The sequence below is a fragment of the Apodemus sylvaticus genome, chromosome 3 (assembly GCF_947179515.1).
Source record: "Apodemus sylvaticus chromosome 3, mApoSyl1.1, whole genome shotgun sequence".
Classification (NCBI taxonomy): Eukaryota; Metazoa; Chordata; class Mammalia; order Rodentia; family Muridae; genus Apodemus; species Apodemus sylvaticus.
In genome coordinates this window covers 12,558,132-12,577,966 of record NC_067474.1, presented here as the reverse complement: position 1 = coordinate 12,577,966, position 19,835 = coordinate 12,558,132, and the positions used below count along the sequence as shown (strand labels likewise).

Genomic DNA, 19,835 nt, shown 5'->3' with positions numbered 1-19,835 from the left:
TATATTTACTAAGATCTTTCTGGGGCCAAAAGCAAAATCTGCAGTTACTCTAGCTGAAAGGAGCTTCAGCTTTAAGAAAGAGTTGTGACTTCAAAACTTCTAGTAAGATTTGCACCTTTTACCTATCTCCTGAATTCAAACTTCTGATTTTCATCAATAATTTCACAAATATTTTGAAACAACTGAAGGCATGGGAAGAAACAGAAGCAAAAGAATGGGTGACCACAAGTATTTTTTTCAAAAAATGGAATGATCTATATTATACTAACAACATTAAACATGACACTAGTATATGTGTGTATGTGTGTGTAAATGTGTGGGGCTCATGTGCAAGTGTAGATACATGTGCATAAATGCAAAAATGCAATGATCTATTATAATACTATCAACATTAAACAATATGACACTAGTGGGGGTGTGCCTGTATAAATGTGCAGGTGTATTCTTACATAAGTAAAGATGCAACAAGGAATGATCTACTACTACAAACATTAAACAATGTGACACTAGTGGGTTTGTGTGTCTATGTAAATATTTGTATGTTAATGTACAAGTGTAGATAAATGTGTATAGTTGCAAAAATGGAAGAATCTATTATGAAACTATCAATATTATTGAAAAGATAAGGAGGAAGGGGGCAGCCATGTCTAGTCCCGGATTTTAGTGGGATTGCTTCAAGTTTCTCTCCATTTAGTATGATGCTGGCTACCGGTTTGCTGTATATTGCTTTTACTATGTTTAGGTATGGGCCTTGAATTCCTGTTCTTTCCAAGACTTTAACCATGAAAGGATGCTGAATTTTGTCAAATGCTTTTTCAGCATCCAATGAAATGACCATGTGGTTTTTTTTCTTTGAGTTTGTTTATGTAGTGGATTGCATTGATGGATTTCCGTATATTGAACCAACCCTGCATTCCCAGGATAAAGCCTACTTGATCATGGTGGATGATCGTTTTGATGTGTTCTTGGATTCGGTTGGCAAGAATTTTATTGAGTATTTTTGCATCGATGTTCATAAGGGAAATTGGTCTGAAGTTCTCTTTCTTTGTTGGATCTTTGTGTGGTTTTGGTATCAGCGTAATTGTGGCTTCGTAGAAGGAATTGGGTAGTGTTCCTTCTGTTTCTATTTTGTGGAATAGTTTGAAGAGTATTGGTGTTAACTCTTCTTTGAAGGTCTGATAGAATTCTGCACTGAAACCATCTGATCCTGTGCTTTTTTTGGTTGGAAGACATTCTATGACTCCTTCTATTTCTCTAGGCATTATGGGAATGTTTAGATGATCTATTTGGTCCTGATTTAATTTTTGTATTTGCTATCTGTCAAGGAAATTGTCCATTTCCTCCAGATTCTCCAGTTGTGCTGAGTATAGACTTTTGTAGTAGGATCTGATGATTTTTTGGATTTCCTCAGTTTCCATTGTTATATCTCCTTTTTCATTTCTAAGTTTGTTAATTTGGATACTTTCTCTGTGCCCTTTGGTCAGTCTGGCTAAGGGTTTATCTATCTTGTTGATTTTCTCAAAGAACTAGCTCGAGCAATTCGACAGCATAAGGAGGTCAAATGGATACAAATTGGAAAGGAAGAAGTCAAACTATCATTATTTGCAGATGACATGATAAGTCACCCAAGTGACCCAAAAAACTCCACTAGAGAACTCCTACAGCTGATAAACAACTTCAGCAAAGTGGCAGGGTATAAAATCAACTCAAGCAAATCAGTTGCCTTCCTATACTCAAAGGATAAGCAGGCTGAGAAAGAAATTAGGGAAATGACCCCCTTCACAATAGCCACAAACAGTATAAAGTATCTTGGGGTGACTCTTACCAAACATGTGAAAGATCTGTATGAAAAGAACTCCAAGACTCTGAAGAAGGAAATGGAAGAAGACCTCAAAAAATGGGAAAAACCTCCCATGCTCATGGATCGGTAGAATCAGTATAGTTAAAATGGCCATTTTGCCAAAAGCAATCTACAGATTCAATGCAATGCCCATCAAAATCCCAACTCAATTCTTCACAGAGTTAGAAAGAGCAATTATCAAATTCATCTGGAACAACAAAAAACCCAGGATAGCTAAAACTAATCTCAGCAACAAAAGAAAGTCTGGGGGAATCAGTATCCCTGACCTCAAGCAATACTACAGAGCAATAGTGTTAAAAACTGCATGGTATTGGTACAGTGACAGACAGGAGGATCAATGGAACAGGATTGAAGATCCAGAAATGAACCCACACACCTACGGCTACTTGATCCTCGACAAAGAGGCTGAAAACATCCAATGGAAAAAAGATAGCCTTTTCAACAAATGGTGCTGGTTCAACTGGAGGTCAGCATGCAGAAGAATGCGAATTGATCCATCCTTGTCTCCTTGCACTAAGCTCAAATCCAAATGGATCAAGGACCTCCACATAAAGCCAGACACTCTGAAGCTAATAGAAAAGAAACTGGGGAAGACCCTTGAGGACATCGGTACAGGGAGAAAGTTTCTGAACAGAACACCAATAGCGTATGCTCTAAGAGAAAGAATTGACAAATGGGACCTCATAAAATTACAAAGTTTCTGTAAGGCAAAGGACACCATTAAGAGGACAAATTGGCAACCAACAAATTTGGAAAAGATCTTCACCAATCCTACATCAGATAGAGGGCTAATATCCAATATATATAAAGAACTCAAGAAGTTAGACTCCAGAAAACCAAACAACCCTATTAAAAAAAATGGGGTACAGAGTTAAACAAAGATTTCTCACCTGAAGAACTTTGGATGGCAGAGAAGCATCTTAAAAAATGCTCAACTTCATTAGTCATTAGGGAAATGCAAATCAAAACAACCCTGAGATTTCACCTTACACCAGTCAGAATGGCTAAGATTAAAAATTCAGGAGACAGCAGGTGTTGGAGAGGGTGTGGAGAAAGAGGAACACTCCTCCACTGCTGGTGGGGTTGCAAATTGGTACAACCACTCTGGAAATCAGTCTGGCGGTTCCTCTGAAAACTGGGCACCTCACTTCCAGAAGATCCTGCTATACCACTCCTGGGCATATACCCAGAGGATTCCCCACCATGTAATAAGCATACATGCTCTACTATGTTCATAGCAACCCTATTTATAATTGCCAGAGGCTGGAAAGAACCAGGTATCCCTCAACAGAAGAGTGGATGCAAAAAATGTGGTATATCTACACAATGGAGTACTATTCAGCCATTTGAAACAATGAATTCATGAAATTCTTAGGCAAATGGATGGAGCTAGAGAACATCATACTAAGTGAGGTAACCCAGACTCAAAAGGTGAATCATGGTATGCACTCACTAATAAGTGGATATTAACCTAGAAAACTGGAATACCCAAAACATAATTCACACATTAAATGAAGTACAAGAAGAAAGGAGGAGTGGCCCCTTGTTCTGGAAAGACTCAGTGAAGCAGTATTCAGCAAAACCAGAACGAGGAAGTGGAAAGTGTTGGGTGGGAGGACAGGGGGAGAGAAGGGGGCTTATGGGACTTTCGGGGACTGGGGGGCTAGAAAAGGGGAAATCATTTGAAATGTAAATAAAAAAATATATCGAATAACAAAAGCTATCAATATTAAAGAACATGGCACTACTGGGTGGTAGAAATATTTACCTCTGTAAACACTTCTATTTATGTGTAGGTGTAAATGCTCGTGGATAGATGCTCTAGAGCAACTTCAGCTGTTATTCATCAGTTCTTTGCATCCACTTGTCTGATGCTTGCCAAATGCTTTATGCACACTAGCTACTAAGTTCCAGTGATTTGATTGTTTCTGTCCCCCTAAAAATATAGGATACTATGATCTTTCTCATGTGTTCTGGGTAAAAACAGAGGTCCTTGTGTTTGCCCCCAAAGCATTTTGTAGCCTAAGCTTTGTACTTCTTCCTGGTTTATGATTTTCAAACTTTGTTAGACTATCTTTCTGGGATATGAAGAAAACATAAATGATTACAATGTAATGGAAGCAAAGACCTGATGACCACAAAACCACACAGGGAATGAAGGAGAAGAAGGAAGGGTGTGAGAAACACAGGTCAGGAGAGAAGCTTTTTCGGGTGAAGGAGATCTTGTTGTTCTGCACAGGTTCTTGCGTGCCAGGAGGTACTAACTAGAGGTACTAACTTGTGCCAACAGAGCACCACAGGAAACCTTTCAGTCTCTATTTTATCACCTTTTGCCTGGATCTTTTCATCCACATTCTCTCAGCCACAGTTCTAGGGTCACTGAAAACAAATCAAAATCATTTCTTTGACATTTACCAGTTTGCTTGCTGAGGGTGCTCTTAGTTAAACATACCATTTCCATGCAAAATTCTGTATCATGTTTATTTAAAGCAGTTGCTTTTGGCAGTGGACAAAAGAAACCTATGAGTGTTTTCTTGAAGGTCAGTTCTGCCAGGATATTCAGGCTAAGGTGACTTTTCTCTTGTGTTTCAGAACAGATTTCCCAGGAAGTATAAGGAAACTCATTCTTGGAATGGCACTAAGCAGATGAAGCAAAGTTAAATGCCACTGAATAAACCTACAAATTATGAAAGACCTTCTGGTTAGAGAGTTATTCCTTGAATCAGTACTTACATTGTGCTTTGTGAGATTTGAAATGTTAGCTGCTATTGCTTGGAGCCAATCCATGCAGTCTTCAGCAGAGAGGCACTGAAGAATTCCACTGCAGACTCCATCCACAGCAACAACTTGAAAAGCGTTCTGCCTAAGAGTGCATCAGAACAGAACAGATGAATCACTGTTAATTAGCTGTTTATAGCTTGGTCCACAACCTGTAGAAGAGTCCTGCCTTAACACAATAGAGCAATCAGCTTCCAGATTCAAATCTGATTATCTCCTTTATAAATACATCCATTCTAAAGTAAAGCAACAAAAAGACCAGGATATTATCTATTTACAAATAATTAGATGACATTCTTAAATTCAGCTAAATGTGGACAGCCTTTGAGATAAGCAAAGTCTTGTTGGACAGACTCAGCTTAAGGGACATTCTTTTCCCTTGGGCCAAACATGCCCAGTCTATAATTCTGCCTCTGATCTTCACATTTGTCAAATGTGTAAAAATTGCAAATACAAATGTTAAGCACTACATGGTAAAACTCATGTTAATTTCTTAAGCATTGTTTGAATATAGGCGTAATGGACAGGAAACATGAAACCACAACATGAATCAGAGTCACCAAGGCCCTGACCAGGAGAATTACTCTGTTGGGTTATATGCAGCACTTTACAAAATCCACAATTCATGCTTAAGTCTACCAATCATGGAGTGATAGACAATTTACACTTCTAGGCATTTGAAATATGATGCAAACTGCATGCATTCCCATATTCTTTCCAAACACAAACCTTTCCTGGCTCCATCAGATTCACAAGTGGGCATTTGTGGATATCAGACATTATGCATTTCCTGAAAGAAAGGGAAACCCAGGGAGCACACATCTAGCTCAGAGTCATGTGCAGGTCTCTGTCCATTTATTTTCTCTCTAGACTAGATCCATCCCTAAATGAAATCTCTGGTGCCAGCTTTGGAAGTCAAAGCATTCGGCATTCAATTTGTTAATGGTTTTAGAGAAACTAATTATCACACCTGACACTTCATGCCAGAGAAAGGAAAGTATTCAAACACTCATTACTTTTTTTCTGTTAAAAATGTATGTTTGCAGCAAAAGGCAAAATGCAGAACTGTATTTTTACGGCAGTGGCGGGATTGTGCATGGTTTTCCAGCCCTGGCTTTTTCTGGTCTTGTCAGTTAAAAAGAAACCCACACCATGCTGGGACTTCATAAAAAGAGAAAGATGCCATGAAAAGAAGTCTTCGGAAGGTACAGTGCAGAAGGCGGGCTTGCTGCTCTCCCTCCTCAACATCAAATCCAGCCCCCACTCCCTTGACAACAGGACGCCATGTTATTTTCCACTGGACCTGGAGCAAGGGGAGGAGGGAGCTAAAGAGCAGGAAGCAGTGAACAAGGCTGAAAGGACCAGAGGGCACAGAAGTCCCACTTAGAGAGCCCAGGTGTGAATCCAGCTCTGATCACATCCACTTATGGGAAACCAGATAGTCTATCCCCCTCTACCATCTTAACCGGAACATCAATCACATAATTCACCATTTAAAAAATTCCCTGGTGGCTTTAATATATCCATAGCTGCACAGCTGTCATTGTCATAGATTTTAGGGCATTTTAAAGTTACCTCCTTACCCACACCCAAGGCAATCCATGCCTGTTCTCCACCCAGTGTTAATGGTTTGAATGTGACCTATCCCTTACAGGTTCATGGGTTTGAATACTTGGGGCCAGCTGGTGACCCCAGTCTGGTTGTTGAGGTGCTTTTAAGGAGCTGGACCCTTGGAGGAAGTGGGCCATGGTGGGTGAACCTAGAGTTTTATAGCTTGGTCCTGTTTCTGGCCCTTTCTTGTCTCCTGGTGGAGATGTGGAAGATGTCCTAATTACACATTCTCCTTGCCATAAACTCTTGCCATGATAGATTGTGTGCCCTTAAACCATGAACCCAAGCAGGCTTCCCCCTTAAGCTGCTTCTGTTCAGTATTTTATCACAGGAATAAGAGGAATAAAAGTGATTGGTGCAACTGCTAAAAAAAATGTATGTTTGCTTGAAATAAAGTGATTTAAAATGTTGTATGATAAAAATGTGCTTCATGAAAAATATATATTGGTAATTCACCTACACATGGAGCTCAATTCTTATAGTTTGGGCTGTGCGTTTATCCTTTAATGGATGAGCCATCTCTCTCCCCTTGAGCTTTCACTCCAATACTCAAGAATAAGAAAGACACTGGAAGTATGCTGACATGGGGTTTGGAAAGGCTCAACATTTAAAAGCAAAGGTTCCTCTTGTACGCACACTGGGTTCAACATCCACAAGGAAGCTCACACCATCTGTAAACTACAGTTCCTCTTCTGGCTTACAAGGGAACCAAGTATCCATGTGATACACAGACATACATACATGCTACACACTCATATACACGGAAAATAATTTTTTAAAAAAGTCCAGACAGAAGCACAACTATCTATGGAATAGGAGGACAAATTTGAGAGCAATGCATATTTTTTCACTCTGTGTTTGTTATGGTCGTTTCTTCAAAAGCTACAATAAGTGCATGACAGCTAGATATTTTAGCTGAGTAAAGTCAATGCACTCAGTTAAATTCCTAAGTCTATGGAATACCTTATAGAGTCCTAGATAGAATAAACCTAAGAGAGACTAGTTTTATACACTCAGACTGCATATTAATACAAAACAGTTTTTATATTCTGAGTAACACATTAAAATACATATATTTCTAATTATTGAAGCTAATTAATTCTCATTTTTCTTCATAATTGATTCTATGTCATAAGTATGCTTACTTTCTGATGTTTGGATAGAAATGATAGTAATTTTTATGCATTAAAAACAGGAGTTTCAGAAGCTAAAGTATACACAGTTATTGTGACTTGATTAAAACATTTTTAAGCAGGAACCTGGGTATAGAATAGGCAGATAAAATTGAGGAAGGTTAGGTGCACTTTACAGGCAATGAAAAGCTGGCAGAGATCCATGACAAGTGTTTGTGTTGTTGTCATCTACAGAGAAGCAGTGTGGTGAGGTCTACTATAACATAAGGGAAATGGTGACTTGGTACTATTCTTAGGTATACAGATGAGTAGGGACACATGAATGGATGTCATTCAATAAATTTATAATTAAAAACGGCTGATGAGAGACAAAAAAATTGTTCCTGGGTCCTCAGCCTACAAAGAAGGAAAACTATGGTGAGTAAGTCAAAGAAAGGGATAAATCACACACAGAAATCAGAAATCAGAAATCCAAAAACAAACCTGAGAAGCCTTCAAAAACAAGACATATTTTAGGAAACACAGGTTGCTTGACCTGTGACAATAAGGGATCATTAGTAAGAGTTTACAAATCATTCCACACACGTCTAGTTCATCCCTAGGCTGTGGATTATCTATGTCAACACTTTAGTAGTTGACCAACACACTATCTCAGAATGATTTTTTTCTATTTGCTTATTTTCTTTTATTTATTTTGTTAATTATTTTATTTATTTACATTTCAAATGTTCCTCCACTTTAGTCCATGGCTGTCTCAGTACATTCAAATAACTAAGAAGTGTAAAGGGGAAAAAGGACAAGGACAGCAGAGGGAAGGTGAAAAGAGACGACAAGGGCATAACACAACAGTTGCGATGTCAGGGCTAACATAGTTGCTGATGGCCAACTTTAGGTTTCAAAGTTTAAACAGAACTTTGCTTCAGAGAACTATAAAGCAGAAATGGACTTCCAAATGTTAAGGGCTGTCAAGGGTCCATTTATGAAATTAACTGTTCATGTAAAAAAATTAAGAAAGCTATGGTTCGTGCAAGGGAAAAGTCATAAGGTTAACTACAGGTCACCACTGTTTCTGTTTCTGTCAACAAAAGCTTGTTATGCATGAGAAGGCCTTCTGTGTGCAGGAGGACAGGATGAATTTTGTGCTCTTTGCCTGTATTAACCCCTAACTGTGGCACCTATGCACTACATTCAGGAATTATGAGACCCTGGTGAACAAAAGCCTCTTTTTTCTTGAATTTTATTCTTTGTTAGACTGGTCAATCTCTAAATGACTACACATTTATAGTATTTGAGAGCTTACCCCAGAATTTTGTGGTTCACCTTTTACTTTCTCTATCCTTCTTTCTCTCACACTTTCTTTTTTCTTTCCTTTTATTTCTTTCTATCTACTTTCTTTCTGTCTGTCTGTCTGTCTCTCTGTCTGTCTATTTTTTGCCTGCCTTGGGACCCTGGAGGTACCCAGAATTGTGGAAGCTGAGAAATCAGATAGTTCCAGTGTTTTAAGGGAGCTGGGGTTCTTTAATGACTACACTTTATAGAAGAGCTTTAAGTCCCTCAATGTTTCCAGCATGCGGGAAGCTAAGAATTGGATAGGCCCAGCACTTAGAAGGAGCTACTGGTACATTCTCAACACTTAGATTGTGAAATAGCACGCATCAGAAACCTTCCGGAGGTGTAGATAAGGATTCTGTGTGTCTGTAGCACACATTTTTTGGAATTCCTGAAAAAGCTGGATAGAGCATCAATTCCTGATATAGAAGAACTACAAAGATGTTACTGGCCCTTGTTGAACAAGTTAAAATGGAAATTGGCTATTGGGTATATGAATAAAAGTGTTCAGCAAATGCTTATTTGTCTGAATCCCACCAGACTGTGTGAATGTTCTGTCTTTTTAAGTTACTGTTTGATGGATCTGAGCTTTCTTTTTTGTCTATAGGTTTGTTGGATATGCAGGACCAAGAGCCAGGTTAAAGAGAAGGAGTAGACACAGCTGTGGAGCACACAGCCTACTTGCTACCTGGTGCATTTTCACCTCCTTCCTGCAGTATCTTCTTGCAGAGCCCTCTAGCTAGGGCTCAATTTTTTTCTTCTTGTCCCTACCCTTCTTTGTTTGCAGCTTACTCTGATCCCTCCCCATAGTCACAGATTCAGTGTATTTTCCTTTAAAGTGCATTCATGTCTCTCTTAGGTATGGATAATATTAAAATGCTGTTTTAGTCTGTTCTAATTAAATGAGAAACTGGCTCTGGGATTGAGCTATTTCTCCCCCTCCTCTAGAGGTTGTTTAAAGTTTTCCTCCCACATCTGTGCCCTGTATTAAACAGGCCACCTGACTTTGTGAGGGAGAAAGAGCAAAATCAAAACCAAATCACAGACTATTCCCAATGGGGGTTATTTCCACCCATCTCACACTCTTTTTAAGTTTTACTTAGCTCACTAAAATGTTTGCTAAAGTATGAACCTTATCTCAAGATTTGTAAGACTATTTTGTCAATTTCCTGTATCCATTTCTTTGATCTTGTCTTTAATGCCCAAGATTCTCTTTTTCCATCTCTTTTATTCAGTTGTGAGGCCTGAATCTGAGGTGAATTTTTCATGTTTCTAAACTTTTTATTTCAAGTTTTACCTCAGTTTGAATTTTTCTTTAGTGGTTCTATTTCCAGTTTTCTTTTGCTGCTCATTAGTGTTTTAATAGAATTGATTAGTAGATATATCCATTGCCTCTTTACTATCCTTGAATATATACATAATAGTGATTTTGAAGTACTTGGTTTTTGTTTCAGTTGTATTATATTTCTCAGGCCTACTGTGGTAGAGTTTTTGGACTCTAATGAAGATTCATCATCCTGGATGTTATTGATTTTCTTTTTATGGTGGTGTCTAAGCCTATGGATTTGGGATGATTGTAAATCTAGGTGTTAATATCAGATCTTGCCTTTGTTTTATGGGTTTTCCATTCTTTGGTTTCTGTTGCCATCTTCAGATCTTAGGAGAATGTGATAATTGTGGGTTACCTGGTAGGGAGTGCTTATGTGTCTCTGCCAAGTGTGATCACTTTGAGGTACTGTATAGAATGTTTTCCTCTGATTTAGAAAATGGCATGAAGGAATAGGATCATACCAGAAAAGTGTGGGGATGAAAGAGCTCAGGAGGAAGGATAGTTAAATCTGCCAAGAAAGTCTGTGTCACCATGGGATGAAAGTCTGTGTCCCCATGGGATGAACGTAAGAGGAGAGTAAACGGAAGCCTCAGCAGATTATCTTCTAGAGGGCAGGGGATAAGAATGGAGAGGGCATGAGGAGAATGTGGATTGCACATTTGATTCCCTGGCTAGGATAGTCATGGGGTTAGCAGAGACAGGGACAATATGAGTGAAGAAGGCTATAAGAGAAAATGTACATAGTCTCCTGGGAATGGGAGCAGAGAAGAAGGAGAGGCAGCATCTGATTATCTGGAACAAAGCTATGGAATAGACAAAGAATTGGAATTTGAGGATGGGAAGGAGAAAAAGACTATCTACCCAGTTTTCTGGACTGCATAGCCAGCAAGTTCAAGGGAGAGCATGTCTCAAGAGTTTGTGGCTGCTACAAAGGGATGGGAAGTGTGCATTTATGCATGAAAATATAATTTTTGTAGTTTTAAAAGTAGAAATATTGATGAACTTTATTCAATACTCCTAGCTTTCTGATGAACTTTATTCAATACTCCTAGCCATGAGAGTTTAAATGACATTGAGTAAATGGTGTTCCTACCAAATAATAAAGTAATTGATGGATTTCTGCTTCATTAAAACTCATTGAGATAGCCTAAATCTGGGAAGAAATATTACTTGCCTGGTAGGTGTGAAGCTCTGGGTATGATTCTACCTATGCCCCCCCTATAAAGAAATAAATACTACATTTTTAAATTCACATGGTTATTCACATGTATATTTTCATATAATTATAATAAGGAATAAACAGAGGAAAGAACCATAGAATGTTCGGATAATCTCTGTTTCCTTTTGGAACATCCTTGTCAGTGCTATGTGATATTCTGACATGCTTCAGAGTTTAAAATATTCTGAATCAGGATATTCAGCACATAGTAAATAAGTTTTATCTATCTCTATCAAAAATAACACTGTGGGATATTAGTTCATATCATGGCAGTTATGTCATGGAAACAACATGATTTGATATTAAATTTTAAAAGTAATACATCACTGAAATGCATATATTTGTGTATATGTATATGTGAATGTGTATATACATATGCATGTGTATATGTATTTGTATGTGTGTATATAATGTATATGTGTATGTACATGTGTATGTATATCCACAAATGGATATCTTAAGTTTATAGATAGCATAGCAAATATTTATGAGACATTGTACACAGTTACTTGTTTTCATCCTCACAGAGGAAATAGACTTATAATTTCTGCAGCATAGCCTGTGAACTCCATTGAAGAAGGCTTTTAATTAGTCTTTACTGAGACAACAAGTAAATGTTAGCTCTTGGGAACTGAATTGATGCAGAAATCTATTATGAATAATGGTTTATTTATAACTCCTTGTGACTATTGTCTTAACAATTATAATTGATTTAGTAGCAAAAAAACTCATTGTTGTTCAGAGATATTATGAAAATAAAATTATACAGTCATTTGGACTCATAAAATTCTCTTGACAGAAATTATGTGATAAAATGAATATAAACATTTATATAAGATAACTGCCTATTTTTAAAAGAAAATAACTAAATGAAACAAATGACCACTTTTAAAAGAGGCCTTAATCCAAATAAAAGAAGAATTCTTAAAGCAGAAATTTTGGACTCCAGTGAAGAATGAAGAAAAATTAGATAGATTACAAGCAGGGTACACTTAAATAAACAGATTTATGAAAGCAGTAATATATCCTGAGAAACCTGAAACATGTATCATTAAAATTTTACAAATTATTGAAAAGACAAGATAAGCAGTGTTCAGTATTATAAGCATCTACAATTCCTCAAGAGAAAACCAAAATTAATATATTATATTACACTAAACAGCCATATAAGTATGTAGTTTAGTGCTAATTAAAACAGCAATAAAAGGATGTATGTATATTCAACAGCCTAAGATATAACAAAATCAATTAGTACTAATAGTTACTTATAAAATTTAAGGGGTATATAAAATATATTATTATACTTAGTTGGTTGAGAAAAATGACTTTTCTTGGTCACATATCAAGTTCACTGACATAAAGTGCAAGAACAAACAAATTAGCAAATATACAATGCAACAAAGACAAAAACAGACATTTCATTAAAGTAGAATTTTCTGTTGACAAAAAAATAATCAAAAGACATGCACATCATTAAAATATGCATATTAGGAGACATGTCATTACATCCCCTGGAATGAGAAGACAGGGACAAAACCAAGCTCTGGCAATGACGTCTGTTAAGAATTAGCGAACTCACTAATCTGTAGTAGGAAGGAATACGTGCACAGTGCTGCCAGGAAGACTCAAGAGCCTGTTACAAAACACCCAATCATTTTCCAAAGAAATTGCTATTTATCAAATGTTTATGCCATTATTCATACCATCTGTGTTATTTAACATTAAGTTAATCCGATAACCTAAGGTTTTAAAATGGTCATTATTTTAAAAAATGAATCAAACTACTTTGAGAGGGAAAAAAAGGGGGTCCGGAGATGAACATTTAAAAAGTGAAAGCTACCTTGACGTATCTCCAGGAAATTATACTAAGCAACAACTGATCTAATAAGGCTACAATGGTAAATGAGTACAATAACAGAATAACAGCCAAATTATAAAATACCCCCACACAATAATCCACACAATAATAATAGACTACCCATGCTATCGATGTCAGTTTTGTGGGTATGAAATCACACTATATTTTACAAGCTATTATATTACAAAAATGGCTAAAGATACAACAAACTGCACATATCATCTCTTCAAACTGAATGTTACACCACAATTAATTCAAAACAGAAGCAATATAATCACAAAAATAGCATTTTGTGGAGAAAAGATCAGAATAGTATATATAATAAAGATATCGTTAGTTAAATTCAAAGCAACTAGATTAAATGCTCTAACTAAAAATTAAATTTATTTTGTAATAAAAACAAAAAAACATAGAAAATTTAAAAACATGAAACTAAGGAAAGACACTTAGAAAATTAAGATTTGGTGAAAGAAGAGAGAAATATACAGGTACTTAAGAACTGATAGCAACTTTGTTACTAACATGACTGTAATATAAATAAAATATTTTTATTTTATTTTTTTGACCAATTTTATTTTATTTTATTTTTTTTAAGTTAAAAAATTTTATTCGATATAATTTATTTACATTTCAAATGATTTCCCCTTTTCTAGCCCCCCCACTCCCCGAAAGTCCCGCAAACCCCCTTCTCTTCCCCTGTCCTCCCACCCACCCCTTCCCACTTCCCCGTTCTGGTTTTGCTGAATACTGTTTCACTGAGTCTTTCCAGAACCAGGGGCCACTCCTCCTTTCTTCTTGTACCTCATTTGATGTGTGGATTTTGTTTTGGGTATTCCAGAACACTCCTCCACTGCTGGTGGGGTTGCAAATTGGTACAACCACTCTGGAAATCAGTTTGGCGGTTCCTCCGAAAACTGGGTACCTTACTTCCAGAAGATCCTGCTATACCACTCCTGGGCATATACCCAGAAGACTCCCCACCATGTAATAAGAATACATGTTCTACTATGTTCATAGCAGCCCTATTTGTAATTGCCAGATGCTGGAAAGAACCCAGGTATCCCTCAACAGAAGAGTGGATGCAAAAACTGTGGTATATCTACACAATGGAGTACTATTCAGCCATTAGAAACAATGAATTTATGAAATTCTTAGGCAAATGGATGGAGCTAGAGAATATCATACTAAGTGAGGTAACCCAGACTCAAAAGGTGAATCATGGTATGCACTCACTAATAAGTGGATAAAATATTTTTAGAAAGAAATATATTTTAAGAAATTTCTGTCTTAAAATAAATAAGAAAGAAAACATATAAAAGCTTTGAAAAAATAAACAAGAATTTCAAATCTCCTTATATCTTATAACTTAAAATTAAATATATAGAGAAATTTGGAAAAGTTAAAAGCAGAAATACATTTATGCACATTAAAAAGAAGTACTAAAACTCATCCACTCCACATTTTACAATCCATAGGAATATCAATATTCATAATGCAGAGGATCAAAACTACTCATAAATGAATATGCTCAAGCTAAAACATTTAGAGCTTTGCAAAAAAAAAAAAAAAAAAAAAAAAAAAAAAAAAAAAAAGAATATTGCTGGTGCTTTTAGAAAACCATGTGGGCCTGGGAAGTTTTGGTATACACCTTTAGTCCTAGCACTTGGGGGCAGAGGCAGGTAGATCTTTGAGTTCAAAGCCAGTCTGGTCTACAGAGAGTTCCAGACAGATAGTTCTAGGACACACAGGGCTACTCAGAGAAACCCTGTCTCGGGGGGAAAAATAAAACAACACTAAACAAGAAAAACAAAACAAAACAAAAGCAGGTAGAACATTTTTTAAATTATGTAGATTCTGAGAAAAACTTGCCTTCAACAAATGTCACAAGATTAAAAATATCCAGCATGAAATCATGATAGAAAGCCAAATCATTCCAAAGAAATACTTAAAATCTCTAAGTCCTATGAAATTTTGCCCTATATCCCTTTCTAGTACACAATTCAAAAATATCATTTGGTAGATGAAAATACATGATCATACAAGTAAACTTTAAATATCAAGAAGAAAAACCTGGCTGGGTTCTCATAAGGTGTACTAAAGTAAACTAAAGACATGTTGCCAGAGGCAGTCACTACAACCAGGGCAGGAAAGGCATCCTATAAAGCCATTGGTTATAAACGGATAATGGAGTTAGCAATGACAAGATGGTAGTCCCTCTGGGTTTCCTCTTACCCCTCCTTTGCAGGGCCTAGAAGATGTCTCTCACACTGCAATGCCACAAATTACATAAATAACATCTCTGAGCTCAATGGCGGAAGGAAATATTAAACAACCGTAGACAAGAGCCTTTGTGACCCAGTGAGTAGCTGTGATCTGTGTGCGTGTGAGCAGATCAGGGATTCCATTCGAAGCACACAGGAAGCCTTCTTTTCAGAAAGGTTTCTCAGGCCCTGACTCATCTACCTCAAAATAGCATAAGACACATTAGCAAACCACGGGTCTCAAGAAACAAACAAAATAAATGGAAAATAAGGCAGAAAGGTTTTATTTTTAAAAACCTATGGAAAGAAGAACTCAACAAAGCCCCAAGCTGGTATCAAGAAACAATCCGTTCCACATCTTGAGCAATACTGAGCACTTATTTCCAAAGCTAATAAGGTGATAATGGTAGACGATCTTTAAGCAGAGGTCTGAGGTTTCACTCAAGGCTCTGAGTTAGACTCTTAGCCCCGCTCAGAAAGATGAATGTGTTAACTAAACTACTTTGAAAATGAAACAACTTATTAACATTAACTCAAGAAAACTATGAATCTTAATATGCTTTACACACACCAGATCCGTTGCAATTGTTTATGACAGAGTCAGGGATTCCACTGGCTTTGGCCCTCAAATTTATGATATTCTTTCTCCAGGCTCGGCAATTGTAGAATATTCCTTTAAAACTCTCTTGAACTTTCAAAAGCATGCTAGGATAAGAATGGCGTGGCACTTTATGTTGAAAGGTTGTGCTGCCCTCTGTTTTTATTCAGAGTTTAGAACCCACAAACCAACTCACCGACTCAGGTCCGTCCCGGGAACATACTGGGAGAAGCGGGCATGGAGGAGGGGAATGAGCCTGAGGTCACACCACCGCTTCTCCCACCGCAGGCCTGGAGATGTGGGCCAGGAAGAGCAGGAAAGGGTGTCCTGAAACAAGCGAGATGTTCAGAATGTTGGTGCGTCCGTGGGATGCGACTTAGCACTCAGGGGTGCTGAATTTTTCTAAATGTTTTGAATAGCTTTATAGGACTAAGTAACCCCCATGCTTCAGCCCCGAATTCTACTTCAAAATGTTGTTAACAGACACCTGTAAAAAGGCTAGGAAAGATTCACCGCATAAATACCTGAAAATTATGGGTGGAGAGGAAGAAATGCATGAAAGTGTGACAGAGTAGAATCTGTTCAGGAACGGAAGAAATGAGCAAAATTACAACCACTGGGAATCAACAAAAAGTGCATAGACATGAAGTAATTAGTCTAATTGGCCAAGAGCTTTGAGTGTCTACAAGTGTCAAAACTACCATATTTATAAATACCTTTTCAGGCCACAGCGTAAATGCAGACTGAGCACATTCATTATGAGCACATTCATTATGAGTATTTCTCAATTACTGAGTACTGACGTAAGTGAATCTCTAACATCCTGTTCTAGGAAGTCTTCTTAATCACTGTTTTCATATCAGTTTAAAACATTTAGGTCCTTTTATGCTGCTTTTATGACATATCCAGGCCATGACAGCTGCTTTAATGCTACATATGCTTTTAATTTTATGAAAGTTTTCTAAAATCGTTTCTGTAATTTAGATTATAATTATATAATTTGACTCTTCCCTTTCTTCACTTCAAGCTCTCCTGTGTACCCTCTATCCTTCTCTCACCCAAATTCATATCCTCTTTACTTAGTTGGTGAGTGTGCTTGTTTTTGTGCATGTGTGAGCATGTGTGGATGGGTGGGTGTTCATGTGTGTGTGTGAGTATGTGTGTGCATGTGTGTGTATGCCTGTGTGCTTATTCATTTCTTAATACACAAATGCAACTTGCTTAGTTAGTATAATCTTATTAATATGTAAGTTTTCTTTTTTATTAGATATATTCTTTATTTACATTTTAAATGATTTCCCCTTTCCTGGTTCCCCACTCCCCAAAAGTCCTATAAGCCCTCTCCCCTCCCCCTCTTCCCCAATCAACCCCTCCCATTTCCCTGTCCTAGTGCTCTCCTACACTGCTGCATCAAGCATTTCCAGGTACAGGGGCCACTCCTTCCTTCTTCTTGGGCACCATTTGATATGTGAATTGTGTCTTGAGTATTCAGAGCTTCTAGGCTAAAATCTGCTTATCAGTGAGTGCATACCATGTGTGTTCTTTTGTGATTGGGTTACCTCATTTAGGATGATGTTCTTCAGTTCCACCCATTTGCCAAAAAATTTCATGAATTCATTATTTTTAATAGCTGAGTAGTATTCCATTGTATAAATATACCACAATTTCTGTATCCATTCCTCCATTGAGGGACATCTGGGTTCTTTCCAGCTTCTGGTCATTATAAATAGGGCAGCTATGAACATAGTGGAGCATGTGTCCTTATTACATGCTGGGGAATCCTCTGGGTATATGACCTGAAGTAGTATAGAAGGGTCCTCTGGTAGTATCATACCCAGTTTTCTGAAGAATCGCCAGACTGATTTCCAGAGTGGTTGTACCAATTTGCAAGCCCACCAGCAGTGGAGGAGTGTTCCTCTTTCTCCATATCTTCACCAGCACCTGCTGTCTCCTGAGTTTTTGATCTTAGCCATTCTGATTGGTGTGAGGGGTTGTTTGGATTTGCATTTCCCTGATAACTAAGGATGTTGAACATTTCTTTAGATGCTTCTTAGTCATTCGATATTCCTCAGGTAAAATTCTTTGTTTAGCTCTGTACCCTAATTTTAAATAGGGTTATTTGGCTCTCTGGATTCTAACTTCTTGAGTTCTTTGTACATATTGGATATTCGCCCTCTGTTGGATGTAGGGTTGGTAAAGATCTTTTCTCAATTTGTTGGTTGGCATTTTGTCCTATTGACAGTGAAGTTCAAGAATTGACAAATGGGACCTCATAAAATTACAAAGTTTCTGTAAGGCACAGGATGTATGTTTTCAAGGCTGACCTTTTGGTATTGGATAACCAATTGATGTGATCTCCCCAAGGAATACTATTTTCCTGTTCGTGACTGTACTGGATGGTTTTCTGTGTCAACTTGAGACAGGCTGGAGTTATCACAGTGAAAGGAGCTTCAGTTGGGGAAGTGCCTCCATGAGATCCAGCTGTGGGGCATTTTCTCAATTAGTGATCAAGGGGGGAGGGCTCCTTGTGGTAGGTACAATCCCTGGGCTGGTAGTTTTGGGTTCTATAAGAGAGCAGGCTGAGCATGCCAGGGGAAGCAAGCCAGTAAGAAACATCCCTCCATGACCTCTGCATCAGCTCCTGCTTCCTGACCTGCTTGAGTTCTAGTCCTGACTTCCTTTTGTGATGATCAGCAATGCAGAAGTGTAAGCTGAATAAACCCTTTCCTCCCCAACTTGCTTCTTGGTCATGATGTTGTGAAGGAATAGAAACCCTGACTAAGACATCGACATTCCTTAGTTACTTGAAATTCTTCATCTAAGATGGAAGCATCATAAGCTTCCCCATTCCACATCAGTATGCAAAGTGATATTTTGCCTCATTTACTGAAGAAAAATGTATTTGAATAAATAAACTTTTCCATTTGAAAGTTTACCACAAATGCACTGGAAACTTTGTTGGCTCTCAGCATCAGGAGCCAATATTAGTTGAATGTTCAACTCAGTTTGGCTAGAGAACTGCTGTTTTTGTTTCCTGTCTATCCAATTAGTCATAAAATGCCTGAAAGTTTTATTTTACTATACACTTGAAACTAATATTATCTTAATAGTGTTAAGGATTACCTTCCATTATTAATTTATTTAATTGATTAAGGAGAATATTTAAAATATACTAAGAATATTTTGAAGATACTAAGTTTTTAGAGCCATTTAAAATATCAGAAAATTTAGCATTGCAAGTCACACAGAGTGGTCCATGTTGGTGACTTATGAGGCCTTTACATCTAGAATACCATTCTCTTACAAGAATCTATTTGTTGGTTGTTAACCATAATGTGACAATAGGCTATGGTATGTCATGGGTAATCAACACATGGCACAGGGCCAGTTCTTCTTTATTTCACTGCTATAGATAACAATATTTGATCTTATGCTGTATTCCACTGATTTTCAACTCATGACAAAGGATCAGAGGGAAAAAATGCAGCAGGAGTTTGAGGGGGTCACATTCCAAAAAGGTATTGGACTCCTCCAAATAGGAATCCAAAATTTACTAAATAACTACTCCATTTCCATATGGTCAAGTGATTTAAAATGTCTCATTGGTCTTGTTTACAATGTGACAGCAAGAATATTAACAACTGATAAGATCTAGTCAGGAATAATAGGTGATGCTTAAAATATAACTCATCACCAAGCTTTGTGCTACTTCTACTATATCCAGAGACCTAATCAAAATTATACATTTACTCAAAACATCCAACAGATCAGATTATAATATATTCTGAAAAATAATGTACATGTGCACAAACACACAGACACAGACACACAGGGGACAATTCTGTGTACATGTACAT

At 37.3% G+C, this 19,835-nt stretch overlaps 1 protein-coding gene across 1 annotated transcript in view; it reads right to left on the bottom strand.

Moving 5' to 3' along the window:
- Positions 1 to 19,835, bottom strand: part of Sntg1 (syntrophin gamma 1) — a 401,178-nt gene that overhangs the window by 209,454 nt on the left and 171,889 nt on the right. The window contains exons 9-10 of the mRNA XM_052175391.1: positions 16,175 to 16,305; positions 4,595 to 4,724 (exon numbers count right to left, since the gene is read on the bottom strand). Coding sequence (XP_052031351.1) covers positions 4,595 to 4,724; positions 16,175 to 16,305 — 261 coding nt within the window. The remainder of the gene's footprint in view (positions 1 to 4,594; positions 4,725 to 16,174; positions 16,306 to 19,835) is intronic.